At 49.6% G+C, this 25,914-nt stretch overlaps 1 protein-coding gene across 1 annotated transcript; it reads left to right on the top strand.

Annotated features, from left to right (window-relative positions):
• The first annotated feature begins 870 nt into the window (after positions 1 to 870).
• Positions 871 to 24,724, top strand: LOC119114490 (transient receptor potential-gamma protein). Its single transcript, XM_037238600.1, has 17 exons — positions 871 to 885; positions 2,092 to 2,254; positions 3,022 to 3,121; positions 6,292 to 6,333; positions 7,208 to 7,303; positions 10,503 to 10,693; positions 11,458 to 11,611; positions 12,195 to 12,365; positions 13,291 to 13,525; positions 13,745 to 13,886; positions 16,678 to 16,809; positions 17,225 to 17,356; positions 18,354 to 18,487; positions 18,722 to 18,842; positions 19,325 to 19,520; positions 20,386 to 20,767; positions 24,562 to 24,724. The coding sequence occupies exons 2-17, from the start codon at positions 2,103 to 2,105 to the stop codon at positions 24,639 to 24,641; spliced, it is 2,460 nt and encodes an 819-aa protein (XP_037094495.1). The 5' UTR covers positions 871 to 885; positions 2,092 to 2,102; the 3' UTR covers positions 24,642 to 24,724.
• The last annotated feature ends 1,190 nt before the right edge of the window (positions 24,725 to 25,914 follow it).

The following is a 25,914-nucleotide window of genomic DNA, read 5'->3' as shown; positions in this document are numbered from 1 at the left end:
TGCGGATCCGGCGACACCAACCCGACTCGTCCGTCAGCGTTCGGCGCGTGTCCCGATCAGCGGCGCTGCCAAGTTGGCAGCGGCGCCCCTGCCCGGGTGGCCGACCCCTGACCGGTGCCGGTGACAGGCGGCCGGCCGCCGGACATGGCCCGCGCCGCCGGCCGTCAGCCGGGGATGGCCGCGCTCACAGGCCGCGTCGGGTCGGCGGCATAACGCCTGACCAGGGACGGGACGGCGTCAGGCCTGGTGCTCAGAGAGGAAGACAGCGATGAGAACAATGACATGAGGTCCCCCGAATGGTCGCCAAGTCAGATTCAAGGACCGGACGATACGGACACTGCTCATAGCACTGCAATGCCAGTTTGTGTGTTGCTCTAGCTTGGCTACTCGTGCTGGCGTCAGATACCATTAGCACATAGATGGTGTTCTCGTTTATTTTGTTACTTGGCAGGCGCAGTTATGACGTCGATAACCGCAGAGGGTTTAAAAGAAGGAAAGTCACGTTTGGTGCAACACGCGCCTTGCAACGTCGTAATCGTTGACGAAACTTTTGAATCAGCACGCCACTGCAAATACCCTTGACCGTGCGCCACGCTAGCTTTAGCTAGTGTGATCACCCTCAGCGGCCATCTTAATAAAACTCCCCACCTCCTCATAAGGAGCGTCACACGGTGAGCCTGTCCGTGACCGGCTCGATCGATCGGCGGCGAGTGCGCAGTCCCTGACAGCCCTCCAAGGCCGGAAGCCCCTGAAGTGGCCATCGGGCTTCCCTGGTGTGCCGAGGCCGGCCAGCGCCGCAGACCGACGCCGGCCGGTCGGTCCGGGGCGGAGGCGCAGCGAGGGCGGCGAGCGGTGCGCGGCGGCCCCACGCTCCTCCCCGTGCAGGTTAGCCGCTGGTGGCAGGGGTCCGCCGCGGAGCTGGCGGGATCAAAGCTGGTCACGTTCACCTCAGGAGACTTTTAGGCGTGGGGCGCTGCGACGGACTTCAGAGACTGTGGGCTGCGCAGCATTGGTAATGCAGAGATCTGACCGCAGTGCTGCGAGCAGACTCTCAGCTTCGCATGCCCCCAAATAGCAAACTTTCAGCTCTGGATGCCTCCAAGGTAGCAGAATCGGTTCTGAAAGCCTCCCAGATAACAGACTTTTAGCACTGAATGCTTCCCAAATAGCAGACTCCCAGCATTAAATGCCTCCCAAAAAGTAGACTCTCAGCACTGAATGCCTTCCAAATAATGGACTCTCAGATCTGGATGCCTTCCAAATAGCAGACTTTCTGGATACCCCCCCCCCCCCCTCAAATAGCAGACCCTCAACTCTGAACACGTCCTAAATGGCAGACTCTCAGAACTAGATGCCTCCCAGATAGCAAATTCCTAGCCCTGAGTGTCTCCCAAATGGCGAGCAATTTCTCCTCCCTGTGCACCCTTGCACCTGCCGACTGCCTCTCGATTATGCGTGCATATCCGTCGGGTCTGACTGTGCAGGTCACTTGTGTAGCGATTGGTTCTGCCCCAGATTTGTACGCAGATCGTACCGGCCGAGGGTCTCCGGACTCCAAACTCATCGGAGCTTATATTTGGTGACTTTGTGTCGTCTCATCAGTGGTTGCCTCTTAAATAATCCGTATACGCCTACCCTGTAGCAGCCGACGTGATAACAAGCTCATGGCGTTTATCTTTCTGTGTAATCCGAATCGATTTTTGGTTTTGCGGCGATCAACAAAAGCAGGCAAAGCTAACGACGCGTCCGTTCGCGTATAGCCGGTATCGGCGTGGCACTGGAACACGTTTCCATATATTCAGCGCATCATACCAGGCTGATGCCTCTGAGCGTGAAAATATGATCATTGCGACTGAAGCCATTCCGCACCAACCTTATGGCTGACGGAGACGTGTCTCAAGACTGCCGGAACCAGGCTCGCCTTGCGCGGAAGATGTGCGCAGCGTGCCCGGTGCATTTGTAGACGTGAGCGCTGTGTGTAGCCCGCGGCGCTGTGCAACGTTCGTTAAGCCATCCCCGTAGGCAGCTTGCGCCGGCTGCAGCATCCCTGACTAGTAATGACAAAGTTGGCCGGTGTCCGAACGCCGGCAGCCTGCGGCGCCATGGGGGACCCGGAGCTAGGCGAGGAGTCGGGCGAGACTCGACCGCAGACCCCCGAGGACGGCCTCGACCCCGTCATCGACCACGAGCTCTCCTCTGAGGAGAAACGCTTCCTGCTGTTCGCCGAACGGGGAGATGTCGCCTCCGTCGCCCAGTGAGTGGCCTGCCACCTACCGGTCACAACCGGTAGTGCCGACCGGCGGTCGAGGTCGCCGCCACGGCCCTGGTCGTTCTCACCTCCTGAACTCACCTCCTCACCTCCGATTATGCCCTGCATGAACCGAGAAGTTTGGACGCGTGAATGGTTAACGCTGTTTTCAGGCCATAATAGAGATAAACGATGTTGGTTCATCTGCTGAAGGTTCAACGCATTGACCTGTAAGGCACGGTCGGTTTTGTTCTATAATGGGAGCATGACTACTTGTACGCGGTTCTGTTTTTCCTTGAACGCTAGTGGTGAAGATCAATAGTTGTAATCACAAGACATTTGCCCGTGGTGTGGAGGGCTGAGCTGCATGACGACTGCTCATATTGGCATGTGAGACAATATCGAAACCAAATGCGGGGATCTTGTACGAAACACTGCAATCTTCGCATCCGATGCTGGTACAATAAGTCAGGCTGGCATTTGGCTTTTATGACAGCCACAGCAAATACAGACAAATACACTGTCTTTCTTATGGTATATAGGTACGCCATACCCGAAAAGTAGGCGGGTAGCGGATCTGACGGAATACATGACAAGAAAATAGAGAGAGGAAACCATGTATGTCATTTCGGCGAACGCGATAGACCTTTATTAGATCATTATTACCTTTGCCAAGAAGGGCGTTAGCGTAAGAACTAACCTACCTACCTCAAAACCAATCAGCAGGAAGAATGATCTGCGGTGTCTGACCGACGTACCGGGCACTCCCTCAGTGATCTGGAGAGGACCAAGCTGAACAACAAGATCAACATCAACTGCACTGACCCTCTGGGTCGCACGGCGCTCGTCATTGCCATCGACAATGAAAACCAGGTCAGGCATTTGGAAGCCGTGGTGTCACGACTGCTTCAGTTAACACGAACCCGGGTGGCCGGTTGAAGAGCCTTCGCTCGAGAGAGAGGGGGGGGGGGCATTTGGCGCCTCTGAGACATGAAAAAGTAAGGAAGCTGAATACACCAAATTCACAAGATGTATTGGCCCGTACGTGAACTCAGGTGTGTGGAAATCTGTTGCTCCTTGGTCATGATCTTTGAGTCAAAGTAGTCCAAACATGGTAAAATTCCAGGTGTGTCTTAAAAGTACATCCAGAACCTAAATGTCTGTTTTAAGCAAAGGTCAATTTAGTGCTCATTTAAGGGTAAGTAACCTTGTTTAACCTTTGGAAGGTCACCTTGTCTAAAATTATGTAAGACCGCTTTGAGTTTTGCAGTGGAATAAGCGTCAAAGATTACGCTAGACAGTATATTAACAAAATTGAACTGGATCATGTTATGTCAGTGACCTACTCTGACGTGAAAGAAGTCCATTGAAAATACATCATACGGTTCCGGTTATCAACAAATTCGAAACGAGCACCACAAATTTCCCCCTAGAGCAAGATTTAGAGCAATAAAACGGGTTGGTGTCGGCCTCGGTCTGACCATACCTGACCCTAGGTCAATGGAATTTGTTCATTCAGTTGTTGTGTTTCCTAAGAAGCTATCTCAGAAATGCATGGCTTTGTCTAACACTTCTTTGTTGTATCAGATTGAGCGATTGCCTAAAACTTGTCTTCACTGAACCAATGGCCTGACTCTGGCCAGCCATAGGTCAGCGACCTTACAAGGTACATCTGAATTTTGCATACCAAGCAACCGCATCCGTACAAAGTTTGGCGCGGCCGCGCCGCACCGTTCGGAAACAATTCCGGAAAAAAACCTTCTGGGGAGCAAGTTGCCCCCCCCCCCCTCCTGAAGCTTGTTTCTAACATGTATTATCAGTTCTCATCGAACTTTCCGCTTAGCAGCGAGCCGATAGGTGCCAGGTCTTGCGATGTTGTTTGTATTGTTTTTCTCGACGCCCTTGTGACTGCTGTTGGTAGCGGATGGTGGACTTTTTCGCCATGCGAGTATAGGCACGTCGTTATCACGCGCCCGGGTAGGGCGAGCGTTTTACAAAATAATTCCCGAACGGCATGGCGGAGCCATGCAAACTTTGCATAGGTGTAGGCGATTAAGGAGCGGATGCTCTTGCTCCGAAGATGTATCTATTAAGGTTGCTGACCTATGGCAGGTCAAAGTCAGACCGTGGTTGTCAGCGAAGGCAACTTCCAGGGAATCGTTCAGTCTGATGCGACAAGGAAGTGTGAGACGAAGCCATACATTACTGAAATAGTTTCTTAAGGAATACAGCAACTAAACTTGCGATTGAAATAAAGCCGATTGGCATAGGGTCAACTATGAACTCAGACCAAGGACAAACCAACCTGCTTTTCTCCTCAAGAGCCTGTTTTTTGGATGTTTTTTGGTGTTCATTCGAACTTATTAGTGACAGAGACCGCAACAGACATCTTCATGGACCTGTTAAAGGTCCAAGTAGGCACTGATCTAAACTAAGATTATTTTATGACATTTTTTCGGAACATAAAGCCTAGCATCATTGACACCGATTAAAATGCAAAAACCAAAACAGTTCCGTAGAATTTTGGTCACTATGATCTTCTTAAAATCAGAAAGTTCATCGACCTTAAATGCACACCACCGATCTTTCGCTTAGAGCAGGGAACCATGTTCAAGGCGTTTATATGAGAAGGTCTAGGAGTACGTTGAACACCAGTATAAAATTTGACCTAGTTTGACCTTATTTGGCCCGAATTTCATCATCCCGCATCCTCCGATTCTTACACAAATGAGTTCTTGTACACACAAACCTATCCTGTGAATATGGTATCTTTATCAATCTTAGCTCTCGAGATCTTGGGAGTCGTATTGACCCCTACCCGAGAGTAGGGTATTCAGCTGGCCACCCGGGCGGTTTTTCTCAATGGGAGAGAACTCTTAACGTGATTACATCGCATAGTGATGCCTGAAGCTGATGATAAACAAAAGTTAGCAACCGTGTCTGCATCATCGGGCTCGTAGCTATCACCATGATAGAGCTCCCATGAGATATGTTTTGCCTTTCACCCAGCGTGAGGTGTTACCTCGACCTCAGATGAGTGCAGATCAGACCAGTGCGCGCCCTTTCGTGACCGATGGGGTCCGACGGTGCTCGCGTGCCCCGTGAAGGGATGCCGGTCGGCCGGCCCCCTGAGCGCAGTAACTGTTCTGCATGACAGCGTACCGACTCATCCGTTTCTGACACGTCAGTTATAGTGCAGCTAAGGGTCGCTCAATAACAAACAGCGATCGAAATAGGGCGATTCAGCCGCCCATCGGATATCACGTTGAGCGTCGTCCATAAATTACGTTACGCATGGAGGGAGGGATCAAAGCAACATTTTGATGGAAAGTTACAGAGGCGTAACGTAAAAGGGAGAAGGTCGTTTTGCAGAGCGTAACGTTGAGCTCGGGCGTGGCTGCAAATCATGCTTATCTAAAAAGCAAGATAAATCCTTACACCCAGATCACGGATTTCTCCTTGCAATGTATTTCTCTCATTACAAGGAGCTCGCTGCTTAATCTAGATCAATTACATGCCAAAAGGACGTTACTTTTTTGGGGCCTTTCGCTAAACACAGTGTAACCAGCGGGAGGAGGTTCGTGCAGCGTAACCAGTGCGTGACCAGGGGTGAAAGAGGATGGGAAAAGGTACAGAATGCGTAACATAATTCGTGGATGGTGTGTATGAAGACAGGTCATTTACGGTGAGAAACAAGGGTTTAACCATCGGAATATGCCTAAACGGCCTGTTCCACCTTTCTCCTAGATGCGAGCCGAGGGATTCCCATGATGCTCAATTGTTTATTTTTCACCAAAAAATCGCAGGCTACTGACCATCTACTTTTTTCTACCACTTCTCAGACTTACCGCCAGAAACTTGCGCACATTCAGCAGATTACAAACGAGCATATGCTTAAAAATAAAGCGATTAAACTAAAAAAACAAAATGGGACATAACAAGAACATAACAACAATGGCAAAATGAAATATGCTTATTTCTAGAGGCAGCAGAGTCGTGTGCATTTGTCAAGAGTTGACGGCTTTGTGCTTGTCTGTGTTCAGGAGATGATGGAACTGCTGCTGAACGCCGGGGCAGAACCACGGGTAAGCCACTCCTCAGCCGCGGGCAACTCCGCCTTAAACGGCGGGGTGGAGCCGCGGGTAAGCCACTCCTCAGCCGCGGTCACCTCCGCCTTAAACGGCGGGGTGGAGCCGCGGGTAAGCCACTCACCAGCCAGAGACACCTCCACCTCAAACGGCGGGGTGGAGGCGTGGGTAGGCCACTCATCAGCCACAGGCAACTCCGCCTTAAGCGGTGGGACGGAGCCGCGGATAAGCCACTTATCAGCAACAGGCACCTTCGCCTCAAACGGTGGGCGGAGCCGCGGATAAGTCACTCACCAGCAACAGACACCTCCGCCTCAAACGGTGGGCGGAGCCGCGGATAAGTCACTCACCAGCAACAGGCACCTCCGCCTCATACTGCTCGGCAACTCATATTGTAGTCCAATGCCATTACGTTGTAGCGCATTCGTCGACACTGCCTCCCACGCAAGTGAGTGTTCACCTGAAGGTGGAAGGTACTTTGCAGCATAGTGATTTCATGGTAGCCCCTTTGGTGATTATTTCTGATGAGGTTGTCGTGATTGTTGAAGTTGGGCCTGCCAAAGACGTTTTCCAGATGCTCGGTTTCTAGAGCAAAGGAAGTGTGATCGTTCAAGAAACCTTTCATCCCCAACCAGCCAAGGGCATGATCAAAATGTCCTTTGTGCGTCGGATGCTTAGGCTTGTTACACTGTAACGTTACTAGATGAGCACTGCACCTTAATGCTGCATCGTTGTGCGGTACTTGTCGCAACTGTAAGGCGAGCAACAATTCTTGCAAAGGAAATCAGGCTCACCATCAAAGGTGTTTTCTCTTGACACAGTTGCTGTTCCACTCGTTTCCTTTCAATATGCAACCAACTGTGCCTTTCAGGACTCGCTTCTTCACGCCATCTCAGAGGACTACGTGGAAGGCGTTGAGTACCTTCTATCGTGGGAGGAGGCGAACCATCAGAAAGGGGAACCATACGTGAGTGAGCTCGATGAACACGATCTATACCGCTTTGTCGCATTGTTATCAAGTCCACTGTGGTAAATCGGCTAGTGTAATAAGGTACCTATGCTTATTTTCGACACAAGTGCCAGTCTAAACATCGTTCAAGATAGCGGCCTTTGTGAGGTTCCTGAGGCTAATACCGAATAGTCAGTTAGGAATTTTGGATCAACTAAGCTGCAGCCTTGGAGAAGTCTATATGCCCGAAGTGAAAAGTAGTCGTTCGGAAGTTAACACCGGAAGGGGTCCTAAGCTTGTCAAGTCGGCTAATAGGAGAACGCTTACCGCGACGCAGAATAAATGAGAGAAAGCTGTTGCTGAGCGATCACGAACAGCAGGTAAGCTTGGCATGGCACGCAAACACGTCCCGATACTTCCCTGAAAAACAAGCATGGTAACATCGGGAGGAAGACACCAAATCAGCAGCTACTAAGAACACAAAACCGCGTCAGAAAAACGCGATAAATTGACGAGCAAACTTTTCAGACCTGCAAGTGACGCGGTGGTTTACTTAGTGTTGGAATGATTGTTTTCTCTAAAATGTGGCACTGCGTCAGCTGGGACGGGTTGTTGTGGGATCTTCAGTGGATCTTCTGTAGGATCCGGGTTGCCTGGCGATCTTCAGCAGAGGAGCTTCCAGGCAAGTCCATTGCTTGGCTGCCATCTACACAAGTTGTGTCAGCAGGTAATTTATCGCGCAAAGCAATGCCATTATGAAAGTGTTGCGGCATGCAAAAGATAGAGCATATCCTTAAAAGGCTGACTCGAAATCACCACGATGGGCAAACATTCATTTCCTGGTTGGGTAATGTGACAAACCATTGTTTCTGTAAGTTGTTAACTGCATTTGCCAGGAACATTATACATTTAGATTAGACAGCACTGTTAGCCCAGTTCTTCATAGAATAACCAGAAGAATTGAGATATTGGTGTATTGCTGTTTCAAAAACATATGTTTATCGAAACTTGCCTTTACATACCTTTATCATTACTACTCATATTCGGGTCGATTAAGACATGTAGCGGAAACATCAATGCATCTATATCTCCTTCCTGGTGGTTATCCTACGTGGACTAAAGCCAGCAGGAGTGTCTTAGTTATAAACGGTCAATTACAGGAACGCTGTTGTGGAGCACAGGTTGTGCTATGAGTCTGGAACGCGAGGATATTTGCTGAGCTCCAAAGGCCAAGATCCACCAGAAACATTTACTTCAGTTGTGGCCAGTTGATAGTTCAGTGTGAACTCTGAACGCTTGGGTGCAAAACATGCTTGGAAAACGAAAACTACCCATGGGGCTTATCAAGCGAAATATGAAGAACGATGAATCAGAAGTTTGTTACGAGCTCAAAGAAAAACGTTGAAATAAAAAAGACAATAGTATAAGCCTTATTCCTCGCAGAAAAACCCGGAGAATGGAGATATGGTTTGGTTGATATTTCGGCAACATGCCTTTATCGAAACGATAGCGAAACAATAGCTTCTGCTATTGTTTCGATAACAGGCATGCTGCCGAAATATCAACCCAACTATATTTTCATTCTCCTGGTTTTCTCCGAGGAATAAGGATAAATAAATAAGAATAAATAATAACACAAATAAAAGGATAAAACTAAACAATAACACTACTGTCTTATCTACGTGCATAATATTCCTCGCTAATGCACGGAACAACTTAGGTAATTGAGAACGTTAAATCATGCTTGCGTGCGCATAGGGATTAATGCCGCTACGAGCTTCGCCAAGTACGAATGACAGCGCTTACTAAATGTCAGTACAGATGCGCTTTTCTGTAAGGCTGTGAGAGCGACTTGTGACAGTCGGGCTGTATTCTGCACGCGCCTTGCTTGATGCACTGGAAACCTGTTAGCATGCTCGGCACGGTAATCGTGTTTCTTTCACGCTTATATTTTTACAACCACTGATCGCAGCCATTCACAATTTTTGACAACACGTAACAGCATTCTTGAGAAGTTGAGCCGCGATGTTTTTAAGGCAATGTCCAAGCTGCTTGATCTAGCGTGATTTTATGACAGCATGGCCAAGCCAAACTAGCAAGCAACATTGACGAAATCTGGCTTTCCTAATTCGACCAGCACGGAAACGTGAGGTTTGTACGTATAAGGTTTGTACGTTCACCAGCGTTCACGAGACTTGCTGAGGCCAGACCCGGTTTTCAACACCCAGAGTCGCACGACCCCAGGAATCAACAACATTTTGATGAGAAAGGGACTGAAATTGTCCTGGCATAAATATGCGTGATGTGAGCAGTAGGTCACGCACAACTAAATGCAAACAAATGGATCCTGGTGTCATGCTTTCTTCGAGCGGTACCGGCATATCTTAAAAGCGATGGCAGATCATGACTTCAACAAATGTGTGGTGTGAGCCAGTGCATGCTTTATAAATCGCCCAATCATCTCATCGCCATCTGACCTAAAAGAGCAACATGAACCTTCAGAAAAGTGGCCCCTGTCATATTAGAGCAAACTTGCCTGGGATAGAAGTAACCGGGCTAGAGATAAGGATGTTGGGACCGTGAAAACCGTTGCATATATTTACATTAACTGTGCAGTCACGCATTGCAATAAGCTGTGAGAGTCACCCGCAACAAAAAATATATCTTTCTGCCGTCAGGTAATGCTGAAGCAATATCAAGGACCACGGTAAAGTTCAATTACGGATTAACCTAGGCCCTAGGCTAGGCGAAATCCATCCACCTAGATGTTAATATCACGCGTCTGAAAATAACACTCAATATCCACTTCCGTTTAACGTCGTTCTTTCCAAGCCAAACAGCTGAAAATATAGCAATGAAACCTCAGCAATATCCAAAAGCAATCTAAAACGAAACTGATCTGCCTTATGGGTGGAAATACGATACTGTACAGCTTGTCCAGATCTCTAGCTGTAACATGGTAGCCCGGCTCAATGCCAGGTTTCACTGTAGCAGTAAACAAAGTCATAATATCGGTAATGACGCACGGAAAACGATGTCTCCTGTAAAGATGGCGCATGATTGACGTCATAAGCCCTTCTGTCCAAACCCAGAACGCTGCGACGGCTGAGAGGGTCACGGTCGTCACCTGCGCGGCAAACCTTGAAATCTGCAACAAAACAAAAAAAACGAGGCCTCGCTCGGTGCTACCCTGTGAACCCCAGTCGCGTGCCCGCAGTCCTGGGAACGTATCGACGAGCGGGTGGCCACCTTCACGCCCGAGATCACACCACTCATCATGGCAGCGCAGCGCAACAACTACGAGGTGCTGAAACTGCTGCTGGACCGCGGCGCCACGCTACCGCTGCCACACGACGTCAAGTGCGGCTGCGACGAGTGTGTGCTCTCGCAGCAGCAGGACGGCCTCAGGTGGGGACGAGTGTGTGCTCCCGCAGCAGCAGGACGGCCTCAGGTGGGGACGAGTGTGTGCTCTCGCAGCAGCAGGACGGCTTTAAGTGGCGTGGGTGGGGGGGGGGGGGGGGGGAGTGAACACTCTGGCAGCAGCAGGAGGACCTTAGATGGTGGGGGTAGGGGGGAGTGGGGGTGGGGAGAGTGGGCAATCTGGCAGCAGCAGGACGATCTCAGGCCTTGGGGACGAGTGTATGCTCTGGCAGCGGCAGGACGGCTGCAGGGAGGGGGGGGGGGGGGGCGAGTGAGTACTCCGGTAGCAGTAGGACGACCTCAGGTGGGGAGCCAGTGTGTGCTCTGGCAGCAGCAAGGCCACCCCAAGGAGGCGTGCCATTGGTTCATCCCGGCATTGGTGGCGAGCTGGATTCAAGGAAACATGAGATCTTACCCGTCTGCTGGCACGGCCTATGCCTGTAAAAGAGATAAGCTGGCGAGCAAGTTCGAATCTGAATGGCTGACAACAGAGATTGCCATTACAGCTATCCTGCGGAGCAAGATCCGCCGCCGCAACGCGAGCTTTTCCGCAGCGGAATTCTCGACTCGCAGCTTCCTAGCATTGGGACAGCTCAGTAACGTCCTCTCTAAATACGACCCAGTGACGGCTGCTGGCAGGCCACTGCTCACCACAACACGGCGCCGGCTGGCCTGTGACAGCCAGCACCGTCCGTTCACCATCGAGCGGCGCCGGCTGACCTGTAACAGCCAGCAACGCCGCGCTGCCGCAGACACTCGCGCTCTAGGATCACGGCGTACCAGGCGCTCGCGTGTCCGTCCCTCATCTGCCTCTCGTCACGCGACCCGATTCTCAGCGCGTTCGAGCTGAGCGCAGAGCTGCGCAAGCTCTCCTCCATCGACACCGAGTTCAAGACGGAATACGTGGTGCGCACGGCGGCCGCCGCCCTGTATGGGCCGACGCCGAAGTAGACGGCAGCGCGGTGCACCAGAGCAGGCAGCGGTGCAGTGTACTGTCGCACTGTAGTGGTGCAGATGTGACGCAGCCTCAGCACCGTAGTGCTACACAGGCAGTCGTGATGGCAACCGAGAGACGCATCTCCCGAGCCGTTCTGCAGACCTGATCCAGCGTGTTCACATAGCAGACGTACGGCGTGACTTTCGGGCCTCAAATAGGTCCCCGCAGCTCGTCATGCTTCAATATGTTCTTGCACCCTGCAGTGGCACATGAGTTAGGGCAGTCAGGAGACGGCACAGAACGTAGTCAGACTCAAATGCAGTTGTAGTACGCCAGATCTGGGAGTAATCACCAGCACCTTCTCTTGGATGATTATGTCTGCCGTGCGTAAGCGATTATTTGCCACAATAGCCTCTATCCTTTTCATTATACAACATTTCGGACAGACTGTACTCGGACGGGCTAACCCCAGCAAATTTATTCGACCAGCAACTTGCCGCAAACTTCAGTTTGGCCGACACTCCGCCAAGCCGGGCCTTTTGTGCTGCGCAGGGTTTGAGGAAGAACGTGCAGCACTTTGCCGAGTCGCTCGTGGACCACACTCGGAAGTCGCTGGAGCTTGAGATCATGCTCAACTACGACCCGGAAGGCGGTGCTTACGTGCCCGGCGAGCGGATGCACTTCGAGAGACTGAAGACGGCCATCCGATACAGGCAGAAGGAGGTGCGGGCTGCGGGCCGCAGGCAGGAGTCAGCACTGGCTGCGGCTGAATGTTGTTCGCAGGGACGGTTCTCTCGATAGAGATGTGCTGGGCTCGAGGTGGCGTCATCTTCGTGCAATGATTGCGGATGTTCTGGTGTTCCGCCTCCACCCATTTCACCTATATCACCGGAAGTTTTCATTCTTGCCCGCCTCTTTCATACGGTCCCTGCACTAAAACTAGTGTTGCGAAACCTCCTGGCGGCGAAGTTATTCAACTAGGTGCACATATTTGTTGCTCTAAAAAATTCATAGCACATTTTCCTAGGTCATGACTGCACGCACCAGGTCTCCGGCGCGCGCATGTACCGTATGCGATGGTAACGGCGACCCCCAGACGTCCAGACCCAGACCCCGGACTTTACAATGTCTCACGTGCTACCCCCCCCCCCCCCCCCCCCACCCCAGTGTATACATGCGTAGTCCTATCATGAACAGCCAGCACCCACTGACCAATCCACTTACGTCGCTTCCGTCCTCACCCCCCACCCTCCCCGGACCATCATCACAGTCTGACCGGCCTCATCCCTTTCCCTCCGCAGTCTTACCGCCGGTTGCAGTCTGAACGCAGCCGCGGTCTGAATCCAACCGCAGTCAGATCCCTGACTGCGGTCTGATCCCTATTGCGGCCCGATCCGACTGCAGTCCGACCTCTGACTGCGGTCTGACCTTCAACTACAGTCCGACCCCTGTCTGCGGTCTGACTCATGATTGCGGTCTGACACCTGACTGCGGTCTGACCCTTGACTGCGTCTGACCCCTGATTGCGGCCTGATCCTGCTGCAGTTCAACCTCTGACCGCGGTCTGACCCCCAACTACAGTCCGACCCCTGACTACAGTCTGACCCCACCCCGCGGTTGGGGCATGACATGCTGACCATCGCCGCAGTTCATCTCGCACCCGAACGTGCAGCAGCTGCTGGGGACCGTCTGGTACGACGGCATGCCCGGCTTCCGTCGTAAGGCCATGCTGGGACAGCTGCTGGAAGTGGCTCAGATCGGCACCCTCTTCCCCGTCTACGCCAGCATGTACATGGCGGCACCTCACTCCAGCTGGGCGCACCACTGCCGCAAGCCGTTCGTCAAGTTCATCATCCACTCCAGCAGCTACATGTTCTTCCTGTGTAGGTGCTGGTGACAAGCTGTGCGGGGCGTTTGGTGGCTCCGGCCCAGAAGAAGCGATTGCTATCGACATTTGCTCCAAGTGATGTCTTCTTGGGGGTTGGGGGGGGGGGGGGGCGATGGTTGGGTCATGATACTAGACAACGGCAAAACTTGCCATATTGTTATGCAAGATTAATCCGTCTGGTCACGAGTCTGCACTCTGCTCGTCTTGCCGGCAGTCCTGCTGGTCATGGTCTCGCAGCGGATGGAGAGTACGGTGGTGAGGATGTTCGGCACGGAGGGGATGGTCGAACGCCAGGACGAATACGAGCGCAAGGCCCGCGGCGCCGTCCCCACCTACATCGAGATGTTGGTCATCTTGTAAGGCACCGCAGAAGGAGCTAGGTCGGAAGGTTTTACAGGGCCGCTGCGGTATCATGTACCAGCTTCCTCATTTTGAAAATGATGTAAAGCTGAGCTATCCGCGCCAAGCACAGCCAGAGCTGGTAGCAAAAAGCCACCTATGTTAATCATTTGAAACTTTGTTAAGGCGGTTTAGGTAATAAACACTGGTTAAAGGAAACAAACTGTCTCCACTTTTACTATCGAGGAAAGTTGGGGTCCAGAGGGCTGGGAAAGCGCGCTATGCCGCCAACAAAGCAGGACCAGGACTGGCTGGCACAAGTGATATCGGATCTCAAAGACAGAACATAGGTTTCGTAACAGCAGGGGGCATACCACCACACCGTGGGGCGCGGTGTCTTTGCGACACTTATGAATATGGTGCAGTCTGCCACATTACGTGATGTAGCACAGTCTCTTTACCGCAGTTAGTGATGTGGTGCAGTTTGCCACATTTAGTGATGTGACAGAGTCTCTCTACCGCAGTTAGTGATGTGGTGCAGTCTGTCGCATTTAGTGATGTGGTACAGTCTCTTGGCCACAGATTGCGACATGGTACACTCTTTTTGCCACATTAGTGGTGTGGTACCGTCTCTTCGCCATAGTTAGTGGTGTGGTACAGTCTCCTTACCACAGTTGTGATATCGTACAACCTCTTTGCCACAGTTAGTTATGTGATACAGCCTCTTTGCCACGATTGCCATGTGTGGCGCAGTCTCTTTACCACAGTTGTGATGTCGCACAGCATCTTCTAGCCGTTAGTTATGTGATACTGCCTCTTTACCACAGTTAGTGATGTGGTTTGGTCTCCTTGCTACAGTAAGTGATGTGCTGCAGTCTCTTTGCCAAAGTTAGTGATGTAGTGCAGTCTTTTTGCCACGGTTAGTGATGCGTTGCAGTCTCTTTGCCACATTTAGTGATTTGGTACAGCCTGTTTGCTACAGATAGTGATGTGGTACAGTCTCTTTGCCACAGATAGTGATGTGGCACAGTCTCTCTGCCACAGACAGTGATGTGGCATAGTCTCCTTGTCACAGTTGGGGTGTTTTGCTGTGACGGGAACGGCAGAGGGAGCCACCCACCAAATTTGTTTCAACATACATTTACGAGGAAGTTAGGAGCTTCAGTAGCGCGGCCCAGTCTGCCATAGAATTGGAGACTGTGTAATTTCACAGCCGCTGATCTAAGCGTCATACATTTTGCAGCGATAACTAGCGTAAGTCTGCAAAAGTTGTGCTGTATTACTTTCAAGGCGCCTATATAGCGTTGTTTTCAACAGGGTTGATTTATCTGCTGCTTTGCTAAGATATTAAAATTTACGCTCTTGCTCTATTTGCATGGAAAACGCATAACACTCAGCTTAATAAAAACATGTGCAAAATGGTGAAAACCAGGCACAGATCTCGACAGCCCGCCGTCTCACCACGACTGGGCGTCAAATACACGCGCGAATGCATGCCGCCTTGTGCGACGAGTTAACACGCGCTCGAGTGGGGGTCAAATTGAGCCCCCAAACGTTTTTCCAGAATGGTTTCCGTACGACACAGCGCAGCCACGCTAAATTTTGCATAGCTGTAGACAATTAAATAGCGGATTGTTTGGCATCAAAAATTTAAACTTTCCTTGCAAGGACGCTGACCTATAGCAGGTCAAAGTCAGGCCATGGTTTTAGCGAAGGCAATTTGTAAGGAATCCCTCAGTCTGAGCCAACAACGGAGTGTTAGACTTTGCCGAGAGCTATGAACATCTTTTTCCCCGTTGTTGTGACGTGCTAAGTCTTGAGATAAGAAGTTAGATCTATCAATTACTAGTTTGATATCTATGACCTAACTTGACCTGTCAAAGGCCACATCTCAGTCACATTATCACAGCCATCATTGTTCGGCCGCATCTTCATGGTAAAGCTTGACGAGATATTTCGAAAGTAATTTTTATGTGTCTTTAGCCTGCTTAGTTTTCGAGTCCTAGAGGGTCTCAAGAGACTCGTCGAAGGCCAGAGTAAAAAAGAACACCACACCTTTAGGGCTAGAGGTAAAGCCCGCAACCAGCTGATTGGTAAGGAGCAGTCTACACATAAACACAGTCAGCCTAACAATCCTAGTGCAGAAAGATAACAGCAGCTGACACCGAAGCGGCCAATGCTGTCTTTTAAAGTTCGGCCCGCAATCCAGAGTTACAAGCTGGTAGGGCCTAAACCGGAAAGAGCCATGTCATGTAAGTCATACAGACCATTTTTGAATAATTCATGCCAGGACAAACCCAGATATCGGTATTTTGTGGTTATCTGGCCACTCGACGGAAATTGATGTAAATATTGTCATCCCTTGCAACGAAAGGTTCAAAGCCGTAGGATAAGTTGGACACGATTAGCTGTAAAATGCAACGAAACATTCAAGTTTATATGCCATTCATGGCAGTTCACCGTACATGGATGAGTTTGGCCATGAAACAATGCCGATTTCCTGTGTATGCTTACCAGCGGTTTTTACGCTTGCCTTTATGTGGCTGATACGTGACTTGGTACCGCTGCTTTCCACAGGCACCCTATTCCAAAACATACCAAAATAACGTGAATCGTGGCAAACACCCTTTGTTTGTCGTCGGGCTATAAAAAGGGTACTAAGAAAAAATGATTTTGTGACAATCATTTTTTCTTAGCACCCTTTTTTGTTCCCTTCAGATTTGGCAACGAATTACGTCCCTGTCTAATAATGTTTGCGTGACTATCGTAAGTACTCTTACCGCGACAGTAACGTGCGTTTTATTTCAGCTACATCTTCGCGTTCCTTTGGGCCGAGATAAAACAACTATGGGAAAATGGACTGGCTGACTACCTAGGGGACATGTGGAATGTCGTAGACTTCGGGACCAACTGGTTCTACGTCAACTGGATAGGACTTCGGTAATGACTAGTTTGATTCGATGCAAACCGCTCTTGCAGTTCCATATCAGTACTCTTGTTTAAATAAGTGCGCTTTGTGATGTTTGCTTTATCTAGCAAGTCACACACACCAGCGTACTTACTATGCTTGATGAGAATGAGAATGCGTTGCTCTCTTACAATTTTTCACAACTCGACAGTAGTTAATGATGGGTAACTCTGGGGAGAGCTGGGCTGACGCGGCCACGGCGAGCACTGTTCAGTGGTGGAGTCTTAAAAATGGCCTTTAATCCATGCAAGTGCCTGTGAGCGCTGTCGCATCAGCCCCACTGCGTTCTGCACACGGGGCAAAACAGTCAGGGTTTGTGCTTGGCAGCATTGTGTGACGCTCAGTGATTTCGTGTATTTCATTACAACATAATGTGGACTGTTTCAGAGCAACGGCTTTCATAATAGTATGGCGGGAGCAGTCTGCAGGCATTGACCCCTGGCGACCAAAGGAGCAATGGCACCCTTATGACCCCATGTTCATCTCGGAAGGCATGTACGGAGCGGCCAACATATTCAGGTACCAACGAAAATCTACGTACCGGACGAAAAATAATGAAATCCCCAAGTGCCTATGTATATGTATTTGTATATTATCTTAGCGCAATATAGTGGCGTGATATGACAATGTACAATCGGTCATACGAATAACAGAAAACTGAGTGGCAGGCGAGGCATGTACCTGCAAGCCATGCTATTTTCCTATGCCGTGCAGTTAGCTACGTAACAACTTCGCTATAATGTTTTTAGTTTTAGTGGGATGATTTCCAAAATAGCTGGAAACTTAGGTGACATTCATCGTTATTTTGATAACATCTAATTTTAATGGTTTTGTGTGATTGTCACACGACCATTCTAGCATCAACCACTGACGCGGTGCATGAGAGTGTGAGCGTTTAAAAAATTGGTCTTGCCAAAAGACCTACAAATATACTTCATGGAACGATCACCAAAGTGCTGATTTCACAGCACAGTTTTTCAGCGTCCACAAATTTTTCACTTGAGATACTGCCATTTGATGCTTCACCCTCGGCCGTAACGCTAGGCATTTGATGCTTTAATCTCGGCCGTGACGCTACGGCTAGAACTCTGCAATGATGCAACTGTATAACTTTGTGTTGCCAGCATTTCATGGAGTCCGTATCGGGGCCGAAACTACAGGCGAAACTAAAACAATTACTGCAGTGCCAAGGGAAAACTTCTGTGGAAAAAGAAAGATCGGAAGTGAATCAGAAGTAAATGCAGCAGTTGACTAGATGTTTAAGCACTCCCATAAAGAAGCGATCACCCTTTATATTGATATCCTGACCCAAAACGGTGCATACGCCCGTGGGCGTAACACCGGTGGGATCGGTGGAAGCCGGGCAACAGTTAGCTTAGGGCAGATTGGACTATGCTTGGATTTTGCCATACAAAGTAGCACCAAAAACAAAAATGGACCCGAGTAGCATGCGAGGCGTCCATATTCTCACTGCCAACCCTGGTGCACCCTCATTACCACGCCTTCTGGCCGGCAGCTTCCTGAAGCTGATCCACATCTTGTCCGTGAACCAGCACCTGGGACCGCTGCAGATCTCCCTCGGACGCATGGTGTTCGACATCATCAAGTTTATGTGCATCGTCATGCTCGTGGTGTTCTCCTTCGGATGCGGTGAGTCTGCCTGGCGTGGCTTCGTTCTGTTGAAATGGTAGACGGTTCACGAAGTAGTGTTCCCAAAAGGAGAACGAGGAAAGCAAAGCAGCGATACATAAATAAACGTTTTCCAAAAACGTTTCTAGTCGCCAAAGTTTGCACTGATTGACCGGATTCCAACATACACCATCTGCCTGGGGAACGGTGTCTTGACCACGAGCGCCCCAACCACTCATTTGGATCACCTTCCAGGCCTGAACCAGATGTTGTGGTACTACGCTGATATGGACAAGGGCCTCTGCTACTCGGGACCAGGCGGAACCCCAAACGAAGACTACGAAAACTCCTGTCAGATATGGCGGCGATTCTCCAAGTAAATGGCCCTCCCTTGAATTCTTCGTTGTTAGGCAGAGGCATCGCCTATTGATATGGGAGAAACACACTGTCGCCCGGTTACAGAACGCAAAATTGTATCATTACATACTATAATTTGCTCACCGTGTGGAGCCAACCACCTCGCGGACAATTTTGGGCACAGAGTATCAATTTCAACGCAGCTTCAACTAGCAACGTTGAAGCATCATTTTTTCATCCAACACGCTGAAGTTCAATGTGCCTACGTCACAGGACCCCTTTCAACGGCGCAGGCTTCTGTGCGCTCAGAATCGTCAACTTGGGCATGTAAAGCACGCCTGCCAAGGATCCGAGCCCACTGCAGCCGAGCGCACAGACGAACAGGTCGCTTCCCGCCGCAAACCGGGACGACAGCAGTCGACCCGCTCGGTGCCGAGGGCGCCCGTGTGAGAGCGCCGGGTCGCTGCCGCCGTGTTACGCATCGCTCTGCGCCGTCCACAGCCTCTTCGAGACGAGCCAGTCGCTCTTCTGGGCGGTGTTCGGCCTGGTCGACCTCGAAAACTTTGAGCTCACGGGCATCCAGGAGTTCACGCGCTTTTGGACGCTGCTCATGTTTGGCAGCTACTCGGCCATCAACATCGTGGTGCTGCTCAACCTGCTGATCGCCATGATGTCCAACTCCTACAACATCATCTTTGTGAGAGGCAGATCCACATAAGAACCGTGTTTTGCGTAGTGAAGGCTTATGCTCGATCGTACTTTGAATGCCTTTGTCTGTGTGATCTCTTCGCGCGGCTGATCCACACAGGGGCTGTGTTTTGCGTAGTGAAGGCTCAGGTGCGGGCGTAACTTGGGTGTCTGACGCCTGCTGCCAAACACCCGCGATCAAAGGCAGGATCTCACACAGAGAGTCGGACCAAGCGCCCATTACGATTCCATTCGGTCTTGTTGATGCGTGCGTCGTATAGCAATCCTTCCTTTGTCACACAGATACGTGGGTTATGTAGATACGTGAGATATGTAGATACTTATGATATGTAAATACGTGGGATATGTAGGTACGTGGGATATGTAGATACGTGGGGTATGTGGATACGTGGGACATGTGGGATCCTAGGACTTTTTGCCATTCTCAGCCAACAGTATGTGTCTAATCGCCCTTGAGTGAATGGCTAAGGCATTTACTATGATTGCATTGGCAACCGTGTTTAAATAACTATACTCAGCATCCAAAAGGAAGTTCCTCATGCCATATAATGCCATTTGTGTGTGATGGTACTTCGAAGTTGTTTTCAGATTCGTTAAATGCGGTGAGTCTGATGGCAAGCAAAAACATGGCATGATTTATAAGCAACTTAAGTCAATAATCTATGAACCTGAAAGCTTGCATGGCAGTGCACAGACAATGGATTGGGCACTATGATAATTTGATCATTTGCGTTGCACATTGGGTTCTGACATCATGAACAACCGTTATGAACCAGCGCATCCGGCACACAGTATTACAATATCAAGTGTTACAACAGAATGCGACTAAGACATGCCATTTCTCTCCTTGCCAGGAACGCTCGGATCTAGAGTGGAAGTTTGCGCGGTCCAAACTATGGATGAGCTACTTTGAGGATGGCAGCACTCTGCCCCCTCCCTTCAACATCATCCCGACGCCAAAGAGCTTCATCAGGCTCTTCGGTATCGGCAAGACCAAGCAGGCGGCATCGTTTCGAAAGAAAGACCAGCAGAAACGCGACAAGCAGTACTACAGCGTCATGCGTGCCCTGGTCCGACGTTACGTGACCTTCGAGCAGAAGAAGCTGGAGGACACTGGAGTCACGGAGGACGACATCAACGAAGTCAAGCAGGATATCAACAGCTTCAAGTACCAGCTGCTAGACGTGCTCAGGAAGAACGGGATGACCGTCGGCAACTCAGGATCAGATGACAAATGTAAGCATCAAATAGGATGGTAGCGTAGAAATAACTTTTATTGCCGGATGTTGTTGTTCAAAATTATAACAGCAAACATTGACTAAGGATGATTTGCACCATCAAAATATCTCTGTACCGCGACTCATAATATATTTTTTTTCCTCAAAATAACTCTGACTTCAAGATCAGTACCCTGCCTGGAGTTGTGGATGCGATAATAACTACCATCACTGATGAAAGTTAATTAGCATGAAAGTTATTAGCAAACAATAACGGACACCCATACTTTTCTACGAATGTAAGCTTTTGTCATTTGCGATGCAGAAACCGGTCAAGAAGGCGAGACAGTTTTTTCACAGAAAAAAATACAAAATTGTGAGGACGATTTTGGTTTTCACCAGTTGTTCAAAACCATGTCCGAATATGCCTACCTTATATGTTCGCACATGTCCTACGCATATACTTCTAGATCGCAGATCCATACCAATGCGTAAGGAGGCTTAACGTGGGATAACATCGCTTAAACTATTCTATTCTGTTACTGACGCAGAACAGAGATCTTTCAAACAGGTTAAATGAATTTTTTCACATTTGAAGAGATTGAAGCAAACAGCAGATATGATGGGACAAGCTCACCTATCTATATTGGTATGCTTTTAAGAAAAAACTACTCCAGGTAGCACATTTACCTTGTTTAGGGAATATGCTACTCGATACGTCATGGTTTGATTACGTCATCGTAACTTGCACCATATTTGTAGAGGGCCCATTGACGGCCGTTATATCTGGAAGTCGTGCTCGCGAACGCCAGACAGTAACGACTGGGCCACTATATTTCTTCTCGGCCTTGGTCGGCGCATGGGTTATGGAATAACAGGATTTGAATGACGTTATAAGGGCGTCATGAATCCTAAGGCGACCTTAAAATACTCTCCCCGAAATACTGTTCCCATTTTCGCGGGCATATAGCTCGCGAACTGGAGGAGCTTAGGTCTTAAGAGCGTAGGGCTAACTGCACAGAAAGGCCTTCAAAATGATTATTTCAGTTCAAACCCCCTTGTTGATCTGGAAAACTCCCTCTAAGTGCTGTATGGAGAGGAGTTAAATTCCACAAAGCCATTGCGTTGGTCCCGTTTTTTAACGGCCTCTTATCCCTGCCGTCACTCGTCGGTACGCTATATTCAACGCGGTGAAGGGAATACTAAAACATAGGGCGGTGATCTTGCACGTTGCTGAGTAATCCTGAGAAAAATTTGATTAGGCTATGCTGCCATACTACTGTGGGTCTTAGATATCAAGTTCTTTGCTTTTCAGGCATATGTTGCACGAGCATCCGAAAAGTAAACACGTCTTCTCCAACTGATGCCGATGCCCACTTTAAATTTTAGTGTGTAAGGTATAATTCATCCTCTAAGAGCTAAATTTGAGACCGTGACATGCTTGCAAACAAATTTGTGTCCAAAATATCTTATTTCAGCTCAAGAAACAATGATTTAGTTGCCATTTTGTTGAGCACTGTTTTATCTTGGCATCGCCATTTTGGTATCCGAGTATACCGACGCCGAAAAATGCCTGCGTCACGAACTTCATCGTCTCTTACCACAATGACTGTAATTGATCATGAGGGAAGCTACGGAGGGGATGGAAGTTTCTGCTTGTGCTTGTGTCTCAACTCTATTCACCTTGTTCCTTTGTCTGATACGTGAGTGGCAGCGCATGGCGGTGGCACCTGGACAGGTGCCCAATGGACGTTTGCACTGATGTGTTTCTCGTCACAACCGACAACCCTGTGGCTGCAAAACTGAGGGCCTGTTGTGAAAGCCGGAAAGGTTTGCAACGCCACACGTGGATTTTCCCGTATGTATATCTTGATGCCGAACTAAGAATAATCTTTTAGTAGATGGTAGAGAGCCACCGCGACCATGGGTAACGTTTGTTATACCGTTTTGCGCAGTGTTAGGCATGGGAGCAACCACATCTCTACGATGAGTGGGGAAATCAGGATTGGAGAGGTCAGCTGGAATCTGAGAAGGTCCAGACTGACAGACAGCAGAAATTTCAGCGGAAAAGCTTAGAATACGTGCATTCATTTGCCAAGCAAAATCCCATGTTGTGCAATTTGGGTACATACCTCCCCAGTGGTTGCGGGCAAAGTCCTGGATGCGTTTCTGAATCTGTATCTTTACTTAACCTATAGGGGTAACGGGGCAAATATGGGTCAAACACGGCTTATGTCATGATGCCGTCTTATAATTAAATGCACCCAGGACAATTAAAACACATCCTTTGATGCCACCTTCGATTTAGATGCGTGTTTGCAGACCCAATTATCGTTTAACTTATTTTGATCGCAAAATTAACAAGCCATTCTTTCTATTCATCGTGCAGACTTTATGTTAAGATGGCTAACTGGCTTGGAATGATCTAAGTCTCATTATAGTTTATGGAGCAGCATTCTTGATGCCCTTCCTCCACCCCTTTAGAGATCACACCCGCGTTCACCGCACGGCGAAAAGTTTGCGCCTATGCTTGTTGTAAATAATCCGCTATTGTGTAACGTTTTTAGTGAGCTCTTTATGAAATAATTCGTAAACTTTCGTCGTTATAGGGTGAAGTTTACAAATTAATCGTGATATCCTTTACCTCGTGGCGGGCATGTCCTCTCCATAAGGGCTTTTGGAGACACCTCTCCTGGATGATGAACAATTGCGCCGAAATTTTCGATGGCCAATGGGGCATCTATTGCACGTGTTTTGAGACCAAAGTTGTGTCCCTAGCGTTTCTGGTCCCTGACAAACGACGGTTTTTTGGCAACACTACACGGCGATCCACTGCCGGGTGGGCGGCGGCTGGCAGCTGACGATTTCACGGACTTGCGCAGCGGACCGACTCTGTCACATCGCCGGAGTCATACATGATACACGAGCCCTACATCATACATGTGCTCTATATGCTCAGAACATACAGAAAGCGTGCCACTGTACTCAGAGCTAGACAATGCATACGTATGCAGAAGTTTTGTGACAAAACACGGTACAGTCCCGTACATGTGACGATGTAAAGCCGACAAAGGTATAATTTCAGGGTAACTTTATTTTTGACCTGGCCTGATTGGGCCAACTTTCAACCTGGCGACACACAACGTATTACCAATCGTGATCTCTCGTAAATAACAATCCACTTCAATTTTCGCGAGGCTTCGTCTCTTTCTGGGAACGGCATCATCAACCCCATCAGTCCGTGTCATTAAAAAAGCGTATCACGGCGAGAGGTATTATCTGGTTTTCAGCTCCGCCCAAAGTGTATCAACGTCCGCCAAGCAATGACGAAGATACCGAAGACGGTAGCGCAGCCCCACCAACACGTTCAAGCAGACCAGAAATTGATATAGACTGCTGGCCTCCGACAAAAGCCTGCTGACACTGATCGCTCATGTAGTGCTCTCCCATCACTGCCTAATTGCTGACAAGGATGGATGTCTCCTCTCCCTAAAAAATTAACGGTATGATTGCACGGGAAGATGTGGTCCGTTTCCGATTAATTTCCTATCCCCTTTTTGCTGAATTTGCTGAGAATCCAGTAATACCAGCAATCCAGCAGCTTCTGGTATCAACACAAGGTCAACGAGTGACGATGCCGTTGTGGAAATGCTTTGGCGAAGATGACACGCAGAAGTTGACATGTGTCACGAGTTCGGGATTGGGGGCGGGGATGAGAAGTGCCCATTCGTTACACCTTGCTTGTCATACATGATCTGGCCACATGCACGGCGACCGCTCTAGGTCACGTGACCGCCCCGTCCTCTGCGGCAGTCGGCGTCGGCCGCAAACAGCAGCAGAAGGAGCGCCGGCTCATCAAGGGCTTCAACATCGGCCTGGTGGAGAACGCCTAACTTCAGCCTCAGCTCCACCGGCAACAAAGCGGCCGACTTCTTCAGTGGCGTCCTGCTTGGCAAGCCGAAGCAAACTAGCAAGAAGAGGGTGGGTAGGGCGTGAGGTGGCGTGAGGGCGTGAGGCGTGGCGGTGGGCGGTGGCGTGAGGGCGGGCAGGAGGGGCGCCCATTTTTGGTGCGTCCAGTCACGTTCCTAATACTGCTGGAGGAATTCGAAACGTAAACCTTGAAATGCACGGCAGATTACGTGCAAGCTAATGAAATTCCGTAGTGAATCTCAGTGCAATAATCGTGTGATTAGCAAAAACAAAAGTCTGCGAATCTCATACAACATTTGATTCTTACTGTACAGCCTCCATACCGATGTATCCCAACCACGCCAGTGTATTCAACCAACATCTAGAGCGTCCCGATTTGTGTGTCGTGCAGGACTGGAATGCCGTGGTGCGAGAGAGCATGCGCAACAGGGACCACATCGGCTCCAGCATGGTCAGCCTGGACCGGGCGCGCCGCCGCTCCAAGCGGCTGACGCAGCGGCGCAAGGAGGCCATGGCCAAGGGCCTGGCTATGACGCCCGTCCCGCGCCCCAAGTGGAAGAAGGTATCACCGTGGGAATTTGATGACGCCGGCGGTTTAGCGCGCAGGACTTGCAGCTGATTCCGCGTCAAGGAGTCGACACGAAGCCTCTCAGAATTTGTCCAGGCTGTAGATAGGATCGATTGCATTGCAATTTCCGCCGAGTCAGAATTATGCCTGCGTCAACGATAGTTTCGAGCACCATCGCGAGTCAGCTGAAATACAAATGCCAGGCATCTTTCATTAATGTTTTGATGCAACAAACGCTCATATATAATTTAATTGGCAATCATATGTAGAACACGTCAAACCATACACAGCGGGGCGTGCTTTCATTAACTTATGTGTCCGACGAGTGTATATTTTCTGTAGCCCATACCGCGACTTTCCTCCTCAAACTTTGACACTCGGAATTGCCTCCATCAGCAGGGACGCCGCAATCGAGGCAAATTTCGTTAAGTTAAAGTCGGCGTCAACTGCAGAATGTGTGGCACCGCTGGTAATCCGAATGAGCCGAAACAAACCCAACGCGCTGTAAATTACCTTGATGCGCTGCGAATTTTATCAACGCGCTGCGAGTTACCTCAGCGCGCTGCAAGCGTAATCCATCACGCTGGCATGCCGTTCTGTTTTCAGGTGGTTTCATTATGTGTGTTCAGCGCATGCATTTGTGGAAGTGGCTCGCGTTGAACGTGTTC

The sequence above is a fragment of the Pollicipes pollicipes genome, unplaced genomic scaffold (genome assembly GCF_011947565.3).
Source record: "Pollicipes pollicipes isolate AB1234 unplaced genomic scaffold, Ppol_2.1 Scaffold_821;HRSCAF=944_pilon_pilon_pilon, whole genome shotgun sequence".
NCBI lineage: Eukaryota > Metazoa > Arthropoda > Thecostraca > Pollicipedomorpha > Pollicipedidae > Pollicipes > Pollicipes pollicipes.
Note: the sequence above shows the minus strand (reverse complement) of the source record. Positions and strands in the feature narration are given on the sequence as shown.